Genomic DNA, 20,479 nt, shown 5'->3' on the forward strand with positions numbered 1-20,479 from the left:
GTTGCTCTTCTCTGGGAGTGAGTGTTGCTCTTCTCTGGGAGTGAGTGTTGCTCTTCTCTGGGAGTGAGTGTTGCTCTTCTCTGGGAGTGAGTGTTGCTCTTCTCTGGGAGTGAGTGTTGCTCTTCTCTGGAGTGAGTGCCGCTCTTCTCTGGGAGTGAGTGCTGCTCTTCTCTGAGGGATCCTTTGGGAGTGAGTGCCGCTCTTCTCTGGGAGTGAGTGCTGCTCTTCTCTGAGGGATCCTTTGGGAGTGAGTGCCGCTCTTCTCTGAGGTATCCTTTGGGAGTGAGTGCCGCTCTTCTCTGAGAGATGCTTTGGGAGTGAGTGCTGCTCTTCTCTGAGGGATCCTTTGGGAGTGAGTGCCGCTCTTCTCTGATGGATCCTTCGGGAGTGAGTGTTGCTCTTCTCTGGGAGTGAGTGTTGCTCTTCTCTGGGAGTGAGTGTTGCTCTTCTCTGGGAGTGAGTGCTGCTCTTCTCTGAGGTATCCTTTGGGAGTGAGTGCCGCTCTTCTCTGAGAGATGCTTTTGGAGTGAGTGCTGCTCTTCTCTGAGGGATCCTTTGGGAGTGAGTGCCACTCTTCTCTGAGGTATCCTTTGGGAGTGAGTGCCGCTCTTCTCTGAGAGATGCTTTGGGAGTGAGTGCTGCTCTTCTCTGGGAGTGAGTGTTGCTCTTCTCTGGGAGTGAGTGTTGCTCTTCTCTGGGAGTGAGTGCTGCTCTTCTCTGAGGGATCCTTTGGGAGTGAGTGCCGCTCTTCTCTGAGGTATCCTTTGGGAGTGAGTGCCGCTCTTCTCTGAGAGATGCTTTTGGAGTGAGTGCTGCTCTTCTCTGAGGGATCCTTTGGGAGTGAGTGCCGCTCTTCTCTGATGGATCCTTTGGGAGTGAGTGCTGCTCTTCTCTGGGAGTGAGTGTTGCTCTTCTCTGGGAGTGAGTGTTGCTCTTCTCTGGGAGTGAGTGTTGCTCTTCTCTGGGAGTGAGTGCTGCTCTTCTCTGATGGATCCTTTTGGGAGTGAGTGCTGCTCTTCTCTGGGAGTGAGTGTTGCTCTTCTCTGGGAGTGAGTGTTGCTCTTCTCTGGGAGTGAGTGCTGCTCTTCTCTGGGAGTGAGTGTTGCTCTTCTCTGGGAGTGAGTGTTGCTCTTCTCTGGGAGTGAGTGTTGCTCTTCTCTGGGAGTGAGTTTTGCTCTTCTCTGGGAGTGAGTTTTGCTCTTCTCTGGGAGTGAGTGCTGCTCTTCTCTGGGAGTGAGTGCTGCTCTTCTCTGAGGGATCCTTTGGGAGTGAGTGCCGCTCTTCTCTGAGGTATCCTTTGGGAGTGAGTGCCGCTCTTCTCTGAGAGATGCGTTGGGAGTGAGTGCTGCTCTTCTCTGAGGGATCCTTTGGGAGTGAGTGCCGCTCTTCTCTGATGGATCCTTTGGGAGTGAGTGCTGCTCTTCTCTGGGAGTGAGTGTTGCTCTTCTCTGGGAGTGAGTGCTGCTCTTCTCTGGGAGTGAGTGCTGCTCTTCTCTGAGGGATCCTTTGGGAGTGAGTGCCGCTCTTCTCTGAGGTATCCTTTGGGAGTGAGTGCCGCTCTTCTCTGAGAGACCCTTTGGGAGTGAGTGCTGCTCTTCTCTGGGAGTGAGTGCTGCTCTTCTCTGGGAGTGAGTGCTGCTCTTCTCTGGGAGTGAGTGCTGCTCTTCTCTGGGAGTGAGTGCTGCTCTTCTCTGGGAGTGAGTGCTGCTCTTCTCTGAGGGATCCTTTGGGAGTGAGTGCCGCTCTTCTCTGAGGTATCCTTTGGGAGTGAGTGCCGCTCTTCTCTGAGAGATGCTTTGGGAGTGAGTGCTGCTCTTCTCTGAGGGATCCTTTGGGAGTGAGTGCCGCTCTTCTCTGAGCTATCCTTTGGGAGTGAGTGCCGCTCTTCTCTGAGAGATGCTTTGGGAGTGAGTGCTGCTCTTCTCTGAGGGATCCTTTGGGAGTGAGTGCCGCTCTTCTCTGATGGATCCTTTGGGAGTGAGTGTTGCTCTTCTCTGGGAGTGAGTGTTGCTCTTCTCTGGGAGTGAGTGTTGCTCTTCTCTGGGAGTGAGTGCTGCTCTTCTCTGAGGGATCCTTTGGGAGTGAGTGCTGCTCTTCTCTGAGAGATCCTTTGGGAGTGAGTGCTGCTCTTCTCTGGGAGTGAGTGCCGCTCTTCTCTGAGGGATCCTTTGTGAGTGAGTGCTGCTCTTCTCTGAGGGATCCTTTGGGAGTGAGTGCTGCTCTTCTCTGGGAGTGAGTGCTGCTCTTCTCTGGGAGTGAGTGCTGCTCTTCTCTGGGAGTGAGTGCTGCTCTTCTCTGGGAGTGAGTGCTGCTCTTCTCTGGGAGTGAGTGCTGCTCTTCTCTGGGAGTGAGTGCTGCTCTTCTCTGAGGGATCCTTTGGGAGTGAGTGCTGCTCTTCTCTAGGAGTGAGTGCTGCTCTTCTCTGATGGATCCTTTGGGAGTGAGTGCTGCTCTTCTCTGGGAGTGAGTGCTGCTCTTCTCTGGGAGTGAGTGCTGCTCTTCTCTGGGAGTGAGTGCTGCTCTTCTCTGGGAGTGAGTGCTGCTCTTCTCTGGGAGTGAGTGCTGCTCTTCTCTGGGAGTGAGTGCTGCTCTTCTCTGGGAGTGAGTGCTGCTCTTCTCTGGGAGTGAGTGCTGCTCTTCTCTGGGAGTGAGTGCTGCTCTTCTCTGGGAGTGAGTGCTGCTCTTCTCTGGGAGTGAGTGCTGCTCTTCTCAGGGAGTGAGTGCTGCTCTTCTCAGGGAGTGAGTGCTGCTCTTCTCTGGGAGTGAGTGCTGCTCTTCTCTGGGAGTGAGTGCTGCTCTTCTCTGGGAGTGAGTGCTGCTCTTCTCTGGGAGTGAGTGCTGCTCTTCTCTGGGAGTGAGTGCTGCTCTTCTCTGGGAGTGAGTGCTGCTCTTCTCTGGGAGTGAGTGCTGCTCTTCTCTGGGAGTGAGTGCTGCTCTTCTCTGGGAGTGAGTGCTGCTCTTCTCTGGGAGTGAGTGCTGCTCTTCTCTGGGAGTGAGTGCTGCTCTTCTCTGGGAGTGAGTGCTGCTCTTCTCTGATGGATCCTTTGGGAGTGAGTGCTGCTCTTCTCTGAGGGATCCTTTGGGAGTGAGTGCCGCTCTTCTCTGATAGATCCTTTGGGAGTGAGTGTTGCTCTTCTCTGGGAGTGAGTGTTGCTCTTCTCTGGGAGTGAGTGTTGCTCTTCTCTGGGAGTGAGTGTTGCTCTTCTCTGGGAGTGAGTGCTGGAGTGAGTGTTGCTCTTCTCTGGGAGTGAGTGTTGCTCTTCTCTGGGAGTGAGTGTTGCTCTTCTCTGGGAGTGAGTGCTGCTCTTCTCTGAGGGATCCTTTGGGAGTGAGTGCCGCTCTTCTCTGAGGTATCCTTTCGGAGTGAGTGCCGCTCTTCTCTGAGAGATCCTTTGGGAGTTAGTGCTGCTCTTCTCTGGGAGTGAGTGTTGCTCTTCTCTGGGAGTGAGTGCTGGAGTGAGTGTTGCTCTTCTCTGGGAGTGAGTGTTGCTCTTCTCTGGGAGTGAGTGTTGCTCTTCTCTGGGAGTGAGTGCTGCTCTTCTCTGGGAGTGAGTGCTGCTCTTCTCTGGGAGTGAGTGCTGCTCTTCTCTGGGAGTGAGTGCTGCTCTTCTCTGGGAGTGAGTGCTGCTCTTCTCTGGGAGTGAGTGCTGCTCTTCTCTGGGAGTGAGTGCTGCTCTTCTCTGGGAGTGAGTGCTGCTCTTCTCTGGGAGTGAGTGCTGCTCTTCTCTGGGAGTGAGTGCTGCTCTTCTCTGGGAGTGAGTGCTGCTCTTCTCTGGGAGTGAGTGCTGCTCTTCTCTGGGAGTGAGTGCTGCTCTTCTCAGGGAGTGAGTGCTGCTCTTCTCTGATGGATCCTTTGGGAGTGAGTGCCACTCTTCTCTGAGAGATCCTTTGGGAGTGAGTGCTGCTCTTCTCTGAGGGATCCTTTGGGAGTGAGTGCCGCTCTTCTCTGATAGATCCTTTGGGAGTGAGTGCTGCTCTTCTCTGGGAGTGAGTGTTGCTCTTCTCTGGGAGTGAGTGTTGCTCTTCTCTGGGAGTGAGTGTTGCTCTTCTCTGGGAGTGAGTGCTGGAGTGAGTGTTGCTCTTCTCTGGGAGTGAGTGTTGCTCTTCTCTGGGAGTGAGTGTTGCTCTTCTCTGGGAGTGAGTGCTGCTCTTCTCTGAGGGATCCTTTGGGAGTGAGTGCCGCTCTTCTCTGAGGTATCCTTTCGGAGTGAGTGCCGCTCTTCTCTGAGAGATCCTTTGGGAGTTAGTGCTGCTCTTCTCTGGGAGTGAGTGCTGCTCTTCTCTGGGAGTGAGTGCTGCTCTTCTCTGGGAGTGAGTGCCGCTCTTCTCTGAGGTATCCTTTGGGAGTGAGTGCCGCTCTTCTCTGAGAGATCCTTTGGGAGTGAGTGCTGCTCTTCTCTGGGAGTGAGTGCTGCTCTTCTCTGAGGGATCCTTTGTGAGTGAGTGCTGCTCTTCTCTGAGGGATCCTTTGTGAGTGAGTGCTGCTCTTCTCTGAGGGATCCTTTGGGAGTGAGTGCTGCTCTTCTCTGGGAGTGAGTGCTGCTCTTCTCTGGGAGTGAGTGCTGCTCTTCTCTGGGAGTGAGTGCTGCTCTTCTCTGGGAGTGAGTGCCGCTCTTCTCTGAGGGATCCTTTGGGAGTGAGTGCTGCTCTTCTCTGAGGAATCCTTTGGGAGTGAGTGCTGCTCTTCGTGAGTGCCGCTCTTCTCTGAGGGATCCTTTGGGAGTGAGTGCTGCTCTTCTCTGGGAGTGAGTGCTGCTCTTCTCTGGGAGTGAGTGCTGCTCTTCTCTGGGAGTGAGTGCTGCTCTTCTCTGGGAGTGAGTGCCGCTCTTCTCTGAGGGATCCTTTGGGAGTGAGTGCTGCTCTTCTCTGGGAGTGAGTGCTGCTCTTCTCTGGGAGTGAGTGCCGCTCTTCTCTGAGGGATCCTTTGGGAGTGAGTGCTGCTCTTCTCTGAGGAATCCTTTGGGAGTGAGTGCTGCTCTTCTCGGAGGGATCCTTTGGGAGTGAGTGCCGCTCTTCTCTGAGGGATCCTTTTGGAGTGAGTGCTGCTCTTCTCTGGGAGTGAGTGCCGCTCTTCTCTGATGGATCCTTTGGGAGTGAGTGCTGCTCTTCTCTGGGAGTGAGTGCTGCTCTTCTCTGAGGGATCCTTTGGGAGTGAGTGCTGCTCTTCTCTGGGAGTGAGTGCTGCTCTTCTCTGGGAGTGAGTGCTGCTCTTCTCTGGGAGTGATTGCTGCTCTTCTCTGAGGGATCCTTTGGGAGTGAGTGCTGCTCTTCTCTGAGGGATCCTTTGGGAGTGAGTGCCGCTCTTCTCTGAGGGATCCTTTGGGAGTGAGTGCTGCTCTTCTCTGGGAGTGAGTGCTGCTCTTCTCGGAGGGATCCTTTGGGAGTGAGTGCTGCTCTTCTCTGAGGGATCCTTTGGGAGTTAGTGCTGCTCTTCTCTGAGGGATCCTTTGGGAGTGAGTGCTGCTTTTCTCCGGGAGTGAGGACTGCTCTTCTCTGAGGGATCCTTTGGGAGTGAGTGCTGCTCTTCTCTGAGGGATCCTTTGGGAGTGAGTGCTGCTTTTCTCCGGGAGTGAGGACTGCTCTTCTCTGAGGGATCCTTTGGGAGTGGGTGCTGCTCTTCTCTGAGGGATCCTTTGGGAGTGAGTGCTGCTCTTCTCTGAGGGATCCTTTGGGAGTGAGTGCTGCTTTTCTCCGGGAGTGAGGACTGCTCTTCTCTGAGGGATCCTTTGGGAGTGAGTGCTGCTCTTCTCTGAGGGATCCTCTGGGAGTGAGTGCCGCTCTTCTCTGAGGGATCCTTTGGGAGTGAGTGCTGCCCGCCATCCCGTGGTGTTGTACGCACTGCGCGCCACTGCTCCTGCTTTACTGCGCGAGCGCTGCCAGTTTCAGATCTTCCTCGGTGAAAGACTTCACTCCTTCGAAGGATTGTTTACGGTCGAGGGGATCCTGCATGACTGAAGTCCGCCTTCATGCGATTTGTGCAGGACACTGCGTCTGCCTTTGGGTGATCTGGTGAGTACTGCCCACCTTTGGATTAACCAGACATCCCGAGTAGCGCCAAGTCGCCCCTTCGCAGGCAGCTGTGTGCTCTACAAACGCCATGAATTGAATGAACCCTCCTTTGGGTAATCCTGTGAGTGGTCAGTCAGTCTGCGTGACCAAGGACTTTCTGCTCTCAGATGAACCTGTGTGAGCACTGCCCGCCTTTGGGTGATTGTGTGTGAGTACTGCGTGTTTTTAGGCGTGCGAGTCTGTGTGAGTGAGTACAACCACGCACGCTGCCCTGGCACTGCCTTCTTGCTGCCCTGGCACCGCCTCCTTGTTGTCATGGAGGTGCCCTGGCACCGCCTCCTTGTTGGGATGTTGGTGCCCTATCACCGCCTCCTTGTTGTCATGGAGGTGCCCTGGCACCGCCTCCTTGTTGTCATGGAGGTGCCCTGGCACCACCTCCTTGTTGTCATGGAGGTGCCCTGGCACCGCCTCCTTGTTGTCATGGAGGTGCCCTGGCACCGCCTCCTTGCCACCTTGTTGTCATGGAGGTGCCCTGGCACCGCCTCCTTGGTGTCATGGAGGTGCCCTGGCACTGCCTTCTTGCTGCCCTGGCACCGCCTCCTTGTTGTCATGGAGGTGCCCTGGCACCGCCTCCTTGTTGTCATGGAGGTGCCTTGGCACCGCCTCCTTGTTGTCATGGAGGTGCCCTGCCACCGCCTCCTTGCCTCCTTGTTGTCATGGAGGTGCCCTGGCACCGCCTCCTTGTTGTCATGGAGGTGCCCTGGCACCGCCTCCTTGTTGTCATGGAGGTGCCCTGGCACCGCCTCCTTGCTGTCATGGAGGTGCCCTGGCACCGCCTCCTTGTTGTCATGGAGGTGCCCTGGCACCGCCTCCTTGTTGTCATGGAGGTGCCCTGGCACCGCCTCCTTGTTGTCATGGAGGTGCCCTGGCACCGCCTCCTTGTTGTCATGGAGATTCCCTGGCACCGCCTCCTTGCTGTCATGGAGGTGCCCTGGCACCGCCTCCTTGTTGTCATGGAGGTGCCCTGGCACCGCCTCCTTGTTGTCATGGAGGTGCCCTGGCACCGCCTCTTTGTTGTCATGGAGGTGCTCTGGCACCGCCTCTTGTCATGGAGGTGCCCTGGCACTGCCTTCTTGCTGCCCTGGCACCGCCTCCTTGTTGTCATGGAGGTGCCCTGGCACCGCCTTCTTGCTGCCCTGGCACCGCCTCCTTGTTGTCATGGAGGTGCCCTGGCACCGCCTCCTTGCTGTCATGGAGGTGCCCTGGCACCGCCTCCTTGTTGTCATGGAGGTGCCCTGGCACCGCCTCCTTGTTGTCATGTATGTGACCAATCACTGACGCCGGTCTTTTCTGCCCCTTGCAGGCTCATGAACAAGCTGAAACCGGGGTCCATTGGGAAGATAAACCGCTCCAACCAGAACTGGCCTCAGGTAAGAGCAGCCTGAAGGAGAGGGGACGAGGGAGGCAACTTCACAAATATCAGAAGCATGGAACACGGCTGCCCCCAGGTGTCCATTATGGATATTGCAAGCATGCAAGCCAGCAGCTGTGCATGCTTTTCTATTATCAGTTCAATTCTGGCTGAATACATTAAAGAGAAAGTAAAAGTATAGTGTACAGCTTGTACCCAGAGACGTTTAAAGGCATGGGTAAAGGGGGCACTAGCCCAGGGACCCAACCTTTCAAGGGAGGCCCTGATAGAGCTGCTGTGTTCTGCAGGGAATCTTTCCCTGATGGGCTTGCATTATTCTTAAACAGATAGTTTTAAATTGTTTTCCTTTCTTTTATGTGGGTTGTGAGTGAAAGTCTATTACAGACATTTTGCTGAGAAATGCCCAAAGATGAGATGTAAACACATTTAGAATTTGGTCGAATGTCCCTGTGCACTTTAAGTGACCTAGCCAGAGGGGGTATGTAAGAGCTGAAATTGGATCATACATTTAAAGCTGTTCCGAACAGGGGGGGCCCAAAATACGTTTGGCCCAGGGCCCCCAAAATCCTTAAGATGTCCCTGCTTGTACCTCTCTGCACTGTGGGTCCAGGCTGGAGGGGAGCTGCCTCTCACACATGCTCTTCCTTCCCCCCCTTCTGCAGCTGGAGAACCTCTCCAACTTCATCAAGGCCATGGTCCAGTATGGCCTCAACCCGGTGGACCTTTTCGAAGCCAACGACCTGTTTGAGAATGGGAACATGACTCAGGTGCAGGTGACTCTGCTGGCCCTTGCAGGCAAGGTAAGAATGACAGCAGCTCTTGGCCCTGTGCTTTGTACTCGACAGGCCCCAGATCTCCCCTACAACACTTGAATCCTAGGGATCACAGTAGACACCCCTACATGTCCCAGACTCTAGAGGCCCTGCACTCATCCGTGCTCTGGGCCCTGTACTGTTTTGGTTCTGAGAGGGTGAAGTGCGCAGTCATGCGCTGCTCTGGGCCCTGTACTGTTTTGCTTCTAAAAGGGTGAAGCGCGCAGCCCTGCACTGCTCTGGGCCCTTGACTGTTTTGGTTCTGAGAGGGTGAAGCGCGCAGCCCTGCACTGCTCTGAGCCCTGTACTGTTTTGCTTCTGAGAGGGTGAAGCGCGCAGCCCTGCACTGCTCTGAGCCCTGTACTGTTTTGGTTCTGAGAGGGTGAAGTGCGCAGTCCTGCGCTGCTCTGGGTCCTGTACTGTTTTGGTTCTGAGAGGGTGCAGCGCGCAGTCCTGCGCTGCTCTGGGCTCTGTACTGTTTTGATTCTGAAAGGGTGAAGCGCGCAGTCCTGCGCTGCTCTGGGCCCTGTACTGTTTTGCTTCTGAGAGGGTGAAGTGCGCAGTCCTGCACTGCTCTGGGCCCTATACTGTTTTGCTTCTGAGAGGGTGAAGCGCGCAGTCCTGCACTGCTCTGGGCCCTGTACTGTTTTGCTTCTGAGAGGGTGAAGCGTGCAGTCCTGCGCTGCTCTGGGCCCTGTCCTGTTTTGCTTCTAAAAGGGTGAAGTGCGCAGTCCTGCGCTGCTCTGGGTCCTGTACTGTTTTGGTTCTGAGAGGGTGAAGCGCGCAGTCCTGCGCTGATCTGGGCCCTGTACTGTTTTGCTTCTGAGAGGGTGAAGTGCGCAGTCCTGCGCTGCTCTGGGTCCTGTACTGTTTTGGTTCTGAGAGGGTGAAGCGCGCAGTCCTGCGCTGCTCTGGGCTCTGTACTGTTTTGATTCTGAGAGGGTGAAGCGCGCAGTCCTGCACTGCTCTGGGCCCTGTACTGTTTTGCTTCTGAGAGGGTGAAGCGTGCAGTCCTGTGATGCTCTGGGTCCTGTACTCTTTTGCTTCTGAGAGGGTGAAGTGCGCAGTCCTGCGCTGCTCTGGGTCCTGTACTGTTTTGCTTCTGAGAGGGTGAAGCGCGCAGTCCTGCACTGCTCTGGGCCCTGTACTGTTTTGCTTCTGAGAGGGTGAAGCGTGCAGTCCTGCACTGCTCTGGGCCCTGTACTGTTTTGCTTCTGAGAGGGTGAAGTGCGCAGTCCTGCGCTGCTCTGGGTCCTGTACTGTTTTGGTTCTGAGAGGGTGAAGCGCGCAGTCCTGCGCTGCTCTGGGCTCTGTACTGTTTTGATTCTGAGAGGGTGAAGCGCGCAGTCCTGCACTGCTCTGGGCCCTGTACTGTTTTGCTTCTGAGAGGGTGAAGCGTGCAGTCCTGTGCTGCTCTGAGTCCTGTACTGTTTTGCTTCTGAGAGGGTGAAGTGCGCAGTCATGCGCTGCTCTGGGCCCTGTACTGTTTTGCTTCTAAAAGGGTGAAGTGCGCAGTCCTGCACTGCTCTGGGCCCTGTACTGTTTTGCTTCTGAGAGGGTGAAGCGTGCAGTCCTGCGCTGCTTTGGGCCCTGTACTGTTTTGCTTCTGAGAGGGTGAAGCGCGCAGCCCTGCGCTGCTCTGGGTCCTGTACTGTTTTGGTTCTGAGAGGGTGAAGTGCGCAGTCCTGCGCTGCTCTGGGTCCTGTACTGTTTTGGTTCTGAGAGGGTGCAGCGCGCAGTCCTGCGCTGCTCTGGGCCCTGTACTGTTTTGCTTCTGAGAGGGTGAAGTGCGCAGTCCTGCGCTGCTCTGGGTCCTGTACTGTTTTGGTTCTGAGAGGGTGAAGCGCGCAGTCCTGCGCTGCTCTGGGCTCTGTACTGTTTTGATTCTGAGAGGGTGAAGCACGCAGTCCTGCACTGCTCTGGGCCCTGTACTGTTTTGCTTCTGAGAGGGTGAAGCGTGCAGTCCTGTGCTGCTCTGGGTCCTGTACTGTTTTGCTTCTGAGAGGGTGAAGTGCGCAGTCCTGCGCTGCTCTGGGTCCTGTACTGTTTTGCTTCTGAGAGGGTGAAGCGCGCAGGCCTGCACTGCTCTAGGCCCTGTACTGTTTTGCTTCTGAGAGGGTGAAGCGCGCAGGCCTGCACTGCTCTAGGCCCTGTACTGTTTTGCTTCTGAGAGGGTGGAGCGCGCAGTCCTGCACTGCTCTGGGCCCTATACTGTTTTGCTTCTGAGAGGGTGAAGCGCGCAGTCCTGCACTGCTCTGGGCCCTGTACTGTTTTGCTTCTGAGAGGGTGAAGCGCGCAGTCCTGCGCTGCTCTGGGTCCTGTACTGTTTTGGTTCTGAGAGGGTGAAGCGCGCAGTCCTGCGCTGCTCTGGGCTCTGTACTGTTTTGATTCTGAAAGGGTGAAGCGCGCAGTCCTGCACTGCTCTGGGCCCTGTACTGTTTTGCTTCTGAGAGGGTGAAGCGCGCAGGCCTGCACTGCTCTAGGCCCTGTACTGTTTTGCTTCTGAGAGGGTGAAGCGCGCAGTCCTGCACTGCTCTGGGCCCTATACTGTTTTGCTTCTGAGAGGGTGAAGCGCGCAGTCCTGCACTGCTCTGGGCCCTGTACTGTTTTGCTTCTGAGAGGGTGAAGTGCGCAGTCCTGCGCTGCTCTGGGTCCTGTACTGTTTTGGTTCTGAGAGGGTGAAGTGCGCAGTCCTGCGCTGCTCTGGGTCCTGTACTGTTTTGGTTCTGAGAGGGTGAAGCGCGCAGTCCTGCGCTGCTCTGGGCTCTGTACTGTTTTGATTCTGAAAGGGTGAAGCGCGCAGTCCTGCACTGCTCTGGGCCCTGTACTGTTTTGCTTCTGAGAGGGTGAAGCGCGCAGGCCTGCACTGCTCTAGGCCCTGTACTGTTTTGCTTCTGAGAGGGTGAAGCGCGCAGTCCTGCACTGCTCTGGGCCCTATACTGTTTTGCTTCTGAGAGGGTGAAGCGCGCAGCCCTGCACTGCTCTGAGCCCTGTACTGTTTTGCTTCTGAGAGGGTGAAGTGCGCAGTCCTGCGCTGCTCTGGGTCCTGTACTGTTTTGGTTCTGAGAGGGTGAAGTGCGCAGTCCTGCGCTGCTCTGGGTCCTGTACTGTTTTGGTTCTGAGAGGGTGCAGCGCGCAGTCCTGCGCTGCTCTGGGCTCTGTACTGTTTTGATTCTGAAAGGGTGAAGCGTGCAGTCCTGCGCTGCTCTGGGCCCTGTACTGTTTTGCTTCTGAGAGGGTGAAGTGCGCAGTCCTGCACTGCTCTGGGCCCTATACTGTTTTGCTTCTGAGAGGGTGAAGCGCGCAGTCCTGCACTGCTCTGGGCCCTGTACTGTTTTGCTTCTGAGAGGGTGAAGCGTGCAGTCCTGCGCTGCTCTGGGCCCTGTCCTGTTTTGCTTCTAAAAGGGTGAAGTGCGCAGTCCTGCGCTGCTCTGGGTCCTGTACTGTTTTGGTTCTGAGAGGGTGAAGCGCGCAGTCCTGCGCTGATCTGGGCCCTGTACTGTTTTGCTTCTGAGAGGGTGAAGTGCGCAGTCCTGCGCTGCTCTGGGTCCTGTACTGTTTTGGTTCTGAGAGGGTGAAGCGCGCAGTCCTGCGCTGCTCTGGGCTCTGTACTGTTTTGATTCTGAGAGGGTGAAGCGCGCAGTCCTGCACTGCTCTGGGCCCTGTACTGTTTTGCTTCTGAGAGGGTGAAGTGCGCAGTCCTGCGCTGCTCTGGGTCCTGTACTGTTTTGGTTCTGAGAGGGTGAAGCGCGCAGTCCTGCGCTGCTCTGGGCTCTGTACTGTTTTGCTTCTGAGAGGGTGAAGTGCGCAGTCCTGCACTGCTCTGGGCCCTGTACTGTTTTGCTTCTGAGAGGGTGAAGCGCGCAGGCCTGCACTGCTCTAGGCCCTGTACTGTTTTGCTTCTGAGAGGGTGAAGCGCGCAGTCCTGCACTGCTCTGGGCCCTATACTGTTTTGCTTCTGAGAGGGTGAAGCGCGCAGTCCTGCACTGCTCTGGGCCCTGTACTGTTTTGCTTCTGAGAGGGTGAAGTGCGCAGTCCTGCGCTGCTCTGGGTCCTGTACTGTTTTGGTTCTGAGAGGGTGAAGCGCGCAGTCCTGCGCTGCTCTGGGCTCTGTACTGTTTTGATTCTGAAAGGGTGAAGCGCGCAGTCCTGCACTGCTCTGGGCCCTGTACTGTTTTGCTTCTGAGAGGGTGAAGCGCGCAGGCCTGCACTGCTCTAGGCCCTGTACTGTTTTGCTTCTGAGAGGGTGAAGCGCACAGTCCTGCACTGCTCTGGGCCCTATACTGTTTTGCTTCTGAGAGGGTGAAGCGCGCAGTCCTGCACTGCTCTGGGCCCTGTACTGTTTTGCTTCTGAGAGGGTGAAGTGCGCAGTCCTGCGCTGCTCTGGGTCCTGTACTGTTTTGGTTCTGAGAGGGTGAAGCGCGCAGTCCTGCGCTGCTCTGGGCTCTGTACTGTTTTGCTTCTGAGAGGGTGAAGCGCGCAGCCCTGCACTGCTCTGAGCCCTGTACTGTTTTGCTTCTGAGAGGGTGAAGTGCGCAGTCCTGCACTGCTCTGGGCCCTGTACTGTTTTGGTTCTGAGAGGGTGAAGCGCGCAGTCCTGCGCTGCTCTGGGCTCTGTACTGTTTTGATTCTGAAAGGGTGAAGCGCGCAGTCCTGCACTGCTCTGGGCCCTGTACTGTTTTGCTTCTGAGAGGGTGAAGCGTGCAGTCCTGTGCTGCTCTGGGTCCTGTACTGTTTTGCTTCTGAGAGGGTGAAGTGCGCACTCCTGCACTGCTCTGGGCCCTGTACTATTTTGCTTCTAAAAGGGTGAAGCGCGCAGTCCTGTGCTGCTCTGGGCCCTGTACTGTTTTGCTTCTAAAAGGGTGAAGCGCGCAGTCCTGCACTGGGCCCTGTACTGTTTTGGTTCTGAGAGGGTGAAGCGCGCAGTCCTGCGCTGCTCTGGGCCCTGTACTGTTTTGGTTCTGAGAGGGTGAAGCGCGCAGCCCTGCACTGCTCTGGGCCCTGTACTGTTTTGCTTCTGAGAGGGTGAAGCGCGCAGCCCTGCACTGCTCTGAGCCCTGTACTGTTTTGCTTCTGAGAGGGTGAAGCGCGCAGTCCTGCACTGCTCTGGGCCCTGTACTGTTTTGCTTCCGAGAGGGTGAAGCGCGCAGCCCTGCACTGCACTGCTCTGGGCCCTGTACTGTTTTGGTTCGGAGAGGGTGAAGCGCGCAGCTCTGCACTGCTCTGGGCCCTGTACTGTTTTGCTTCTGAGAGGGTGAAGCGCGCAGCCCTGCACTGCTCTGGGCCCTGTACTGTTTTGCTTCTGAGAGGGTGAAGCGCGCAGTCCTGCACTGCTCTGGGCCCTGTACTGTTTTGGTTCTGAGAGGGTGAAGCGCGCAGCCTTGCACTGCTCTAGGCCTGACAGATCATAGCATGTGCCCACACAGGGTCATGTGTACGGCTGATCACAGGATTAGTCTGTGCTTGTCTTCAAACTTTGCCTCTGCAGTGACTCTCACCAGCCTGTGTCACTTCATCCCTCAGAACCGAAGCCATCACTGCGGCGTCCATATCCCATTGCAATCAGAGGCATTGCACCTTGTGCCGGTGCGCCAGTCCCAGTCCTTACCGTGCTCCAGTGCTTACCCTGCTCCAGTGCTTACCCTGCTCCAGTCTCCTTACCCTGCTCCAGTCTCCTTACCCTGCTCCAGTCTCCTTACCCTGCTCCAGTGCTTACCCTGCTCCAGTGCTTACCCTGCTCAAGTCTCCTTGCCCTGCTCCAGTCCTTACCCTGCTCCAGTCTCCTTACCTTCCTTACCCTGCTCCAGTCTCCTTACCCTGCTCCAGTCTCCTTACCCTGCTCCAGTGCTTACCCTGCTCCAGTGCTTACCCTGCTCCAGTCTCCTTACCCTGCTCCGTTCCTTACCCTGCTCCAGTCTCCTTACCCTACTCCAGTCTCCTCACCCTGCTCCAGTGCTTGCCCTGCTCCAGTCTCCTTACCCTGCTCCAGTCTCCTTACCCTGCTCCAGTCTCCTTACCCTGCTCCGGTCCTTACCCTGCTCCACTCCTTACCCTGCTCCAGTCTCCTTACCCTGCTCCAGTCTCCTCACCCTGCTCCAGTGCTTACCCTGCTCCAGTCTCCTTACCCTGCTCCGTTCCTTACCCTGCTCCAGTCTCCTTACCCTACTCCAGTCTCCTCACCCTGCTCCAGTGCTTGCCCTGCTCCAGTCTCCTTACCCTGCTCCAGTCTCCTTACCCTGCTCCAGTCTCCTTACCCTGCTCCAGTCTCCTTACCCTGCTCCGGTCTCCTTACCCTGCTCCGGTCTCCTTACCCTGCTCCGGTCTCCTTACCCTGCTCCAGTCTCCCTACCCTGCTCCAGTCTCCCTACCCTGCTCCAGTCTCCCTACCCTGCTCCAGTCTCCCTACCCTGCTCCAGTCTCCTTACCCTGCTCCAGTGCTTACCCTGCTCCAGTCTCCTTACCCTGCTCCAGTCTCCTTACCCTGCTCCGGTCCTTACCCTGCTCCAGTCTCCTTACCCTGCTCCACTCCTTAACCTGCTCCACTCCTTACCCTACTCCAGTCTCCTTACCCTACTCCAGTCTCCTTACCCTGCTCCAGTCTCCTTACCCTGCTCCAGTGCTTACCCTGCTCCAGTGCTTACCCTGCTCAAGTCTCCTTGCCCTGCTCCGGTCCTTACCCTGCTCTAGTCTCCTTACCCTGCTCTAGTCTCCTTACCCTGCTCCACTCCTTACCCTGCTCCAGTCACCTTACCCTGCTCCAGTCTCCTCACCCTACTCCAGTCTCCTTACCCTGCTCCAGTGCTTGCCCTGCTCCAGTCTCCTTACCCTGCTCCAGTCTCCTTACCCTGCTCCAGTCTCCTTACCCTGCTCCAGTCTCCTTACCCTGCTCCAGTCTCCTTACCCTGCTCCAGTCTCCTTACCCTGCTCCAGTCTCCTTACCCTGCTCCAGTCTCCTTACCCTGCTCCAGTCTCCTTACCCTGCTCCAGTCTCCTAACCCTGCTCCAGTCTCCTTACCCTGCGCCAGTCCTTACCCTGCTCCAGTCTCCTTACCCTGCTCCAGTCTCCTTACCCTGCTCCAGTCTCCTTACCCTGCTCCAGTCTCCTTACCCTGCTCCAGTCTCCTTACCCTGCTCCAGTCTCCTTACCCTGCTCCAGTCTCCTTACCCTGCTCCAGTCTCCTTACCCTGCTCCAGTGCTTACCCTGCTCCAGTCTCCTTACCCTGCTCCAGTCTCCTTACCCTGCTCCAGTCTCCTTACCCTGCTCCGGTCCTTACCCTGCTCCACTCCTTACCCTGCTCCAGTCTCCTTACCCTGCTCCAGTCTCCTTACCCTGCTCCAGTCTCCTCACCCTGCTCCAGTGCTTACCCTGCTCCAGTCTCCTTACCCTGCTCCGTTCCTTACCCTGCTCCAGTCTCCTTACCCTACTCCAGTCTCCTCACCCTGCTCCAGTGCTTGCCCTGCTCCAGTCTCCTTACCCTGCTCCAGTCTCCTTACCCTGCTCCAGTCTCCTTACCCTGCTCCAGTCTCCTTACCCTGCTCCGGTCTCCTTACCCTGCTCCGGTCTCCTTACCCTGCTCCCCTCCTTACCCTGCTCCAGTCTCCCTACCCTGCTCCAGTCTCCCTACCCTGCTCCAGTCTCCCTACCCTGCTCCAGTCTCCTTACCCTGCTCCAGTGCTTACCCTGCTCCAGTCTCCTTACCCTGCTCCAGTCTCCTTACCCTGCTCCACTCTCCCTACCCTGCTCCAGTCTCCCTACCCTGCTCCAGTCTCCTTACCCTGCTCCAGTGCTTACCCTGCTCCACTCTCCTTACTCTGCTCCACTCTCCTTACCCTGCTCCGGTCCTTACCCTGCTCCGGTCTCCTTACCCTGCTCCAGTGCTTACCCTGCTCCACTCTCCTTACCCTGCTCCAGTCTCCTTACCCTGCTCCAGTCTCCTTACCCTGCTCCAGTCTCCTTACCCTGCGCCAGTCCTTACCCTGCTCCAGTCTCCTTACCCTGCTCCAGTCTCCTTACCCTGCGCCAGTCCTTACCCTGCTCCAGTCTCCTTACCCTGCTCCAGTCTCCTTACCCTGCTCCAGTCTCCTTACCCTGCTCCAGTCTCCTTACCCTGCTCCAGTCTCCTTACCCTGCTCCAGTCTCCTTACCCTGCTCCAGTCTCCCTACCCTGCTTTACTCTCCTTACCCTGCTCCACTCTCCTTACCCTGCTCCACTCTCCTTACCCTGCTCCGGTCCTTACCCTGCTCCGGTCTCCTTACCCTGCTCCAGTGCTTACCCTGCTCCACTCTCCTTACCCTGCTCCAGTCTCTTTACCCTGATCCAGTCTCTTTACCCTGATCCAGTCTCCTTACCCTGCTCCAGTCTCCTTACCCTGCTCCAGTCTCCTTACCCTGCTCCAGTCTCCTTACCCTGCTCCAGTCTCCTTACCCTGCTCCAGTCTCCTTACCCTGCTTTAGTCTCCTTACCCAGCTCCAGTCTCCTTACCCTGCTCCAGTCTCCTTACCCTGCTCCAGTCTCCTTACCCTGCTCCACTCTCCTTACCCTGCTCCAGTCTCCTTACCCTGCTCCAGTCTCCTTACCCTGCTCCAGTCTCCTTACCCTGCTTTAGTCTCCTTACCCTGCTCCAGTCTCCTTACCCTGCTCCAGTCTCCTTACCCTGCTCCAGTCTCCTTACCCTGCTCCAGTCTCCTTACCCAGCTCCAGTCTCCTTACCCTGCTCCAGTCTCCTTACCCTGCTCCAGTCTCCTTACCCTGCTCCAGTCTCCTTACCCTGCTCCAGTCTCCTTACCCTGCTCCAGTCTCCTTACCCTGCTCCACTCTCCTTACCCTGCTCAGGTCCTTACCCTGCTCCGGTCTCCTTACCCTGCTCCAGTGCTTACCCTGCTCCGCTCTCCTTACCCTGCTCCAGTCTCCTTACCCTGCTCCAGTCTCCTTACCCTGCTCCAGTCTCCTTACCCTGCTCCAGTCTCCTTACCCTGCTCCAGTGCTTACCCTGCTCCACTCTCCTTACCCTGCTCCAGTCTCCTTACCCTGCTCCACTCTCCTTACCCTGCTCCAGTCTCCTTACCCTGCTCCAGTCTCCTTACCCTGCTCCAGTGCTTACCCTGCTCCACTCTCCTTACCCTGCTCCAGTCTCCTTACCCTGCTCCAGTCTCCTTACCCTGCTCCAGTCTCCTTACCCTGCTCCACTCTCCTTACCCTGCTCCAGTCTCCTTGCCCTGCTCTACTCCTTACCCTGCTCCAGTCTCCTTACCTTCCTTACCCTGCTCCAGTCTCCTTACCCTGCTCCAGTCTCCTTACCCTGCTCCAGTGCTTACCCTGCTCCAGTCTCCTTACTCTGCTCCAGTCTCCTTACCCTGCTCCAGTCTCCTTACCCTGCTCCAGTCTCCTTGCCCTGCTCTACTCCTTACCCTGCTCCAGTCTCCTTACCTTCCTTACCCTGCTCCAGTCTCCTTACCCTGCTCCAGTCTCCTTACCTTCCTTACCCTGCTCCAGTCTCCTTACCCTGCTCCAGTCTCCTTACCCTGCTCCAGTGCTTACCCTGCTCCACTCTCCTTACCCTGCTCCAGTCTCCTTACCCTGCTCCAGTCTCCTTACCCTGCTCCAGTCTCCTTACCCTGCGCCACTCTCCTTACCCTGCTCCAGTCTCCTTGCCCTGCTCTACTCCTTACCCTGCTCCAGTCTCCTTACCTTCCTTACCCTGCTCCAGTCTCCTTACCCTGCTCCAGTCTCCTTACCCTGCGCCACTCTCCTTACCCTGCTCCAGTCTCCTTGCCCTGCTCCAGTCTCCTTACCTTCCTTACCCTGCTCCAGTCTCCTTACCCTGCTCCAGTCTCCTTACCTTCCTTACCCTGCTCCAGTCTCCTTACCCTGCTCCAGTCTTCTTACCCTGCTCCAGTCTTCTTACCCTGCTCCAGCCTCCTTACCCTGCTCCAGCCTCCTTACCCTGCTCCAGCCTCCTTACCCTGCTCCAGTCTCCTTACCCTGCTCCAGTCTCCTTACCCTGCTCCAGTCTCCTTACCCTGCTCCAGTCTCCTTACCCTGCTCCAGTCTCCTTACCCTGCTCCGGTCCTTACCCTGCTCCAGTCTCCTTACCCTGCTCCGGTCTCCTTACCCTGATCCAATGCATTACTATTGAAGACGCGCTGTCTCCCCAGAGCCCGCTGCTAACCAATGCCCATGTAACCCTCACAGGCAAAGACAAAAGGAGGCCCCACTGCGATGGATATTGGGGTGCGCTACTCGGAGAAACAAGAGCGGAATTTTGACGAATCCACCATGAAGGCCGGCCAGTGCGTGATTGGCCTACAGGTGAGACGCCGGGACAGCAGAGCTGCGTGCTGGGGCGGGGGTCAGCTCGGTGCCGGTCAGTGAGGGAAGAGGGTGCAGGTGAGACGCCGGGACAGCAGAGCTGCGTGCTGGGGCGGGGGTCAGCTCGGTGCCGGTCAGTGAGGGAAGAGGGTGCAGGTGAGACGCCGGGACAGCAGAGCTGCGTGCTGGGGCGGGGGTCAGCCCTGTGCCGGTCAGTGAGGGAAGAGGGTGCAGGTGAGACGCCGGGACAGCAGAGCTGCGTGCTGGGGCGGGGGTCAGCTCGGTGCCGGTCAGTGAGGGAAGAGGGTGCAGGTGAGACGCCGGGACAGCAGAGCTGTGTGCTAGGGCGGGGGTCAGCTCTGTGCCGGTCAGTGAGGGAAGAGGGTGCAGGTGAGACGCCGGGACAGCAGAGCTGTGTCCTAGGGCGGGGGTCAGCTCGGTGCCGGTCAGTGAGGGAAGAGGGTGCAGGTGAGACGCCGGGACAGCAGAGCTGCGTGCTGGGGCGGGGGTCAGCCCTGTGCCGGTCAGTGAGGGAAGAGGGTGCAGGTGAGACGCCGGGACAGCAGAGCTGCGTGCTGGGGCGGGGGTCAGCTCGGTGCCGGTCAGTGAGGGAAGAGGGTGCAGGTGAGACGCAGGGACAGCAGAGCTGTGTGCTAGGGCGGGGGTCAGCTCGGTGCCGGTCAGTGAGGGAGGAAAGTGCAGTTGAGGACCCCAAGTATCGCAGCTTTACAGAGTGGAAAGGACCGGTGTGGCTTTAGTGCTGGGTTGTGCAGACGAGGAAGTCCTCTGTGCCTGTTAAAAGGTTCTGATCTGCTCCATGGGATTGTTGTGCCGGTCATTGCTGTTGGGCGGGAGCCGGATAGGTGGAGCCGAAGGTGTCCTAGACCGGCATGTCTATCCCTTTGCAGGTCAACATGAACAGTCCTCAGCTCTGAAGAAGAACAAATGGCTCTCGCGTTGAGCAGATCTTATTTATTTATTTATTTATTTGCTGGTTTTTATAGCGCTATGAATAGACTCCCAGAGGAGTATCTCCGCGCTTATGACAGCCGGCCTGAAAAAAAGCAGTAGAGGTAGCAGAGATATCTAAGAATATTATTCAGGATAAATCAGAAGAAAGGGAAATTCGCTAGAATGAGCTAAACAGAAACGTTTTCAGGTTCTTTCTGAAACGAAGATGGTCAGAGCATTGTCTCAATGGCAATGGAAGCATATTCCAACAATTAGGGCCCACCACGGACAACGCCCTGCTGCCTAGCCTGGTTTTACTGATCTTGGGTACATTTAATAGCAGCTGTTCACTGGACCTAAGGGTGCGGGCAGGAACATATGGGACACATTTTTTTTGTCAAATATTCAGGTCCTAATTCATGAAGACTTTTATGAATAGTACAGCAGGTTTTGAACTTTACTCGTAAGCGTATGGGCAGCCAATGAAGTTTACGCAGTAAAGGTTTGGATGGAGATCTGGGGGGTGCATTAAGCACCAGCCTGGCTGCTGTGTTCTGTACTACCTGCAGACGATCTAAAACCTCTTCATTAGCTCCTGCTAGCAAACCATTGCAGTAATCTAGACGGCTGATCACCAAAGCCTGAACTAGGGTTCTTCTGTGTGAGTCAGGGAGAAAAGGGAATATCCTGCGGAGGAGACCTATCACGTGGAAACAAGATCCTACAGTGACGTTAACATGCTGTTTCATGGTCAACTCCGGTTCCAGACGTACCCCCAAATTCTTGATTATTGCTTTGGGTTCAGGGACTGGACCTAGGTCTAGAGGCCACCAATCAGGGGACCATTGGATCCTAGCTTTACCGAAGAGCATCACTTCAGTCTTCCCAACATTGCATTGGAGAAAGTTGGAAGACATCCAACGCGCTACTGCCTTCATCCCATCAGAGAAAGATTGTATAATCT

At 56.5% G+C, this 20,479-nt stretch overlaps 1 protein-coding gene across 1 annotated transcript in view; it reads left to right on the plus strand.

Annotated features, from left to right (window-relative positions):
* The window catches only part of CNN2 (calponin 2), a 48,051-nt gene that overhangs the window by 11,827 nt on the left and 15,745 nt on the right, over positions 1 to 20,479 (plus strand). Inside the window, exons 4-6 of the mRNA XM_086946713.1 lie at positions 7,373 to 7,439; positions 8,104 to 8,241; positions 18,448 to 18,564. Of these exons, the coding sequence (XP_086802839.1) occupies positions 7,373 to 7,439; positions 8,104 to 8,241; positions 18,448 to 18,564 (322 nt within the window). The remainder of the gene's footprint in view (positions 1 to 7,372; positions 7,440 to 8,103; positions 8,242 to 18,447; positions 18,565 to 20,479) is intronic.

Source organism: Lissotriton vulgaris, chromosome 12, assembly GCF_964263255.1.
Source record: "Lissotriton vulgaris chromosome 12, aLisVul1.2, whole genome shotgun sequence".
Classification (NCBI taxonomy): domain Eukaryota; kingdom Metazoa; phylum Chordata; class Amphibia; order Caudata; family Salamandridae; genus Lissotriton; species Lissotriton vulgaris.